At 42.7% G+C, this 3,100-nt stretch overlaps 1 protein-coding gene across 1 annotated transcript; it reads left to right on the top strand.

Annotated features, from left to right (window-relative positions):
• Nucleotides 1-1,047: 1,047 nt before the first annotated feature.
• LOC133324622 (protein peanut-like) lies at nt 1,048-2,713 on the top strand. Its single transcript, XM_061533458.1, has one exon. The coding sequence runs from the start codon at nt 1,058-1,060 to the stop codon at nt 2,690-2,692; it is 1,635 nt and encodes a 544-aa protein (XP_061389442.1). The 5' UTR covers nt 1,048-1,057; the 3' UTR covers nt 2,693-2,713.
• Nucleotides 2,714-3,100: the final 387 nt, after the last annotated feature.

Genomic DNA, 3,100 nt, shown 5'->3' with positions numbered 1-3,100 from the left:
GCCATTTACTACACATCAGCTACGACGCCGTCAGTTCCAGCCATGCATAGACTTGGTTCTCCAGCCCATTGTAGAAATTAATGTTGAACGACGAAGAAGTGAACCCGAGACGAGAGTGCATATACAAGCTATACAAGCAACCGTGAAATCGAAGTACATTTCTCTGAAAGAAATAAAACAAAAAAGAAAAAAAAAACGAATTGTTTATTAAAACAAATGAAGTGCATAGCAAGAATAAATAAATAATTAATTAAATAAATCAAGCAAAAGAAATACAACAAGCTGTAACAAACAGATCTGCAAGCGTGTGTGCGTTTGTGTGTGTGTGAAAAAAGGAAGAAAAAGGAACAAAGGAAGAAGAAGAGCAGCACATACGGGAAAACAGCAGGCAAGGCAAACGAAACGAATCAACAGCAAAAAGTAAAATTTTAGGTGTGACATGATTTTATTGCATGGAAAAAACGAAGAAGAAGCATAAAGTGAAGAAGAAGTTTTAATAAAAAACGAAACACACACAACAGAGTGTTGCGGTTGTTGAAGAAGAGATAAATAAATTATTGTTGTTAATTTAAAACAAAGAAAATTACAAAAACAACGCCTTTATTACAACAAAAAAATAAATTGGAAAATTCTCCATCGGAAAATAAACGGGAAAAAAGAAACCCTCATACAACAAAACTATCAATGTGTGTGTAGTGTGCGAGTGTCGTCCCCCCTCTCCATCATCCTTGTGTGTTCTATTTGTTGGTGTGTTCATCCATCCATCCATTCGTTCGTTCGATTCGATTACTGTGTATGAGTGTTGTGTGTTGTTTTGTAAGAAGAGATAAACCCCGTACATTCAAAGTCAGGCAGGCAGCCAGGCAAAGCGGCCATAGCAGCAAATACAGCAGCAACAACAACAACAGCAAGAATTTCAGCGGTGACGAATATTGCAGCAAGCACAAGCAGGCAGGGAACAGCGACGACGCCAACGCCAACAAACATTGTTATTTTGAAGTAGACGACAAGCAGCACAAAGCAAGCAGCCAAAGGCTATAAAACAAACGACATCATCATGCAAAACAGTCCTCGTTCCAATGTCAATGGAGCCATCTCCTCATTACCCAGCACTTTGGCACAATTGGCCCTCAGAGATAAACAACAACCTGCCTCCAATGTAACATCCACTAGTGCTCTCCTGGGCGGGGGCAACAGTTCCAGTGTCCTCTCAAAGGCAGCCGTCTTACAGCAGCAGGCCAATGGTTCGCCGGGTGGTGGTGCCGGAGACTCTTCAAATCTAGGCCACAATGATTCCAATAAGCTGACCACAGAATTACAAGAGAAAGAACAAGAAAATCAAAAGCAACAACTGCAACAGCAGCAGCAGCAATCACAGCCAAAACAGAAGCCACCATTGCCAGTACGCAATAAGCCCATGGAAATTGCAGGTTATGTCGGTTTCGCCAATCTGCCGAATCAGGTGTATCGCAAAGCAGTTAAGCGTGGCTTCGAGTTTACGCTTATGGTGGTGGGCGCCAGCGGTCTGGGCAAGTCCACTCTCATCAACTCCATGTTCCTGTCGGACATCTACAATGCCGAACAGTATCCTGGGCCATCGTTGCGTAAGAAAAAAACCGTTGCCGTAGAGGCCACCAAGGTGTTGCTGAAGGAGAACGGTGTCAATTTGACACTGACCGTGGTCGACACGCCCGGCTTTGGTGACAGTGTGGACAACACAAATTGTTGGGTACCCATACTGGAATATGTTGACTCCAAATATGAAGAATATTTGACAGCTGAATCGCGGGTGTATCGCAAGCAAATACCCGACAATCGTGTCCATTGTTGTTTGTATTTCATTGGACCAACAGGGCATGGCCTGAGGCCATTGGATATTGCCTGTATGCAAAGTTTATCGGATAAGGTGAATTTGGTTCCTGTCATTGCCAAGGCCGACACCCTGACTCCCGATGAGGTGCATTTGTTTAAGAAACAGATCCTAAATGAAATTGCCCAGCACAAAATCAAGATCTATGACTTCCCCTCAACGTTGGAAGATGCTGCCGAGGAAAGTAAAACCACACAAAATCTAAGGACCCGTGTTCCCTTTGCGGTGGTGGGTGCCAATACCATTGTGGAGTTGGCCGATGGCAAAAAGGTGCGTGGCCGTCGTTATCCCTGGGGTCTGGTGGAGGTGGAAAACCTCTCACATTGCGATTTCATTGCTTTGCGTAATATGGTCATACGCACCCATTTGCAGGATCTCAAAGATGTCACCAACAATGTCCACTACGAGAATTATCGCTGTCGCAAACTCTCCGAGCTGGGTCTGGTCGATGGTAAGGCACGTCTGTCCAACAAAAACCCCCTCACCCAAATGGAGGAGGAGAAACGGGAACATGAATTGAAAATGAAGAAAATGGAGGCGGAAATGGAACAGGTCTTCGACATGAAGGTAAAGGAGAAAATGCAAAAACTTAAAGATTCCGAAATTGAGCTGGCCCGGCGTCATGAGGAACGCAAAAAGGCCCTCGAACTGCAGATCCGGGAATTGGAGGAGAAGCGTCGTGAATTTGAGCGGGAACGCAAAGAGTGGGAGGAGGTAAATCACATCACATTGGAGGAGTTGAAGCGACGCAGTCTGGGAGCGAACAGCAGTACGGATAATGTCGATGGCAAAAAGGAGAAAAAGAAGAAGGGTTTGTTCTAAGGCTTGTTTGTCAAAGAGGAGTAGTTGTGGAGTGGTAGTGTGTGAGAGAAGACTTAGTGGTTTTCTATTTCCCCCCCAAAAAAAACACGGCGAAATATTCTTGAAAAGCAAAAAAAAACCTAAACTAAAGAACAAAACAAAAGCACAGCAGTATTTTTTTTAAATCCCTCCCTCTCCTTTCCTTTTTTGTTAAAATAGAGAAAGAAATGATGACCTCCCCCGCCCAAAGAAATTTCGTTGAGCCATGTTTAATTTGTAAAACAACCGCCCTCCCTCAAAATTTTTGTATTATTATTTTGAATTATTGGAAGTAAAAAAGAAAAAATTAAAATTAAGAAAAATTTAAACCTAAAAAACAAAATTGATATTTGACGCTATTAAAATAGTAAAACTTCTTTAGTAAGCAAA

Source organism: Musca vetustissima, unplaced genomic scaffold (genome assembly GCF_032173495.1).
Source record: "Musca vetustissima isolate MV318-11 ecotype Yass unplaced genomic scaffold, APGP_CSIRO_Mvet_v1 utg14590, whole genome shotgun sequence".
Taxonomy (NCBI): domain Eukaryota; kingdom Metazoa; phylum Arthropoda; class Insecta; order Diptera; family Muscidae; genus Musca; species Musca vetustissima.
The sequence above is the reverse complement of the archived record's forward strand: the minus strand, read 5'-3'. Positions and strand labels throughout refer to the sequence as shown.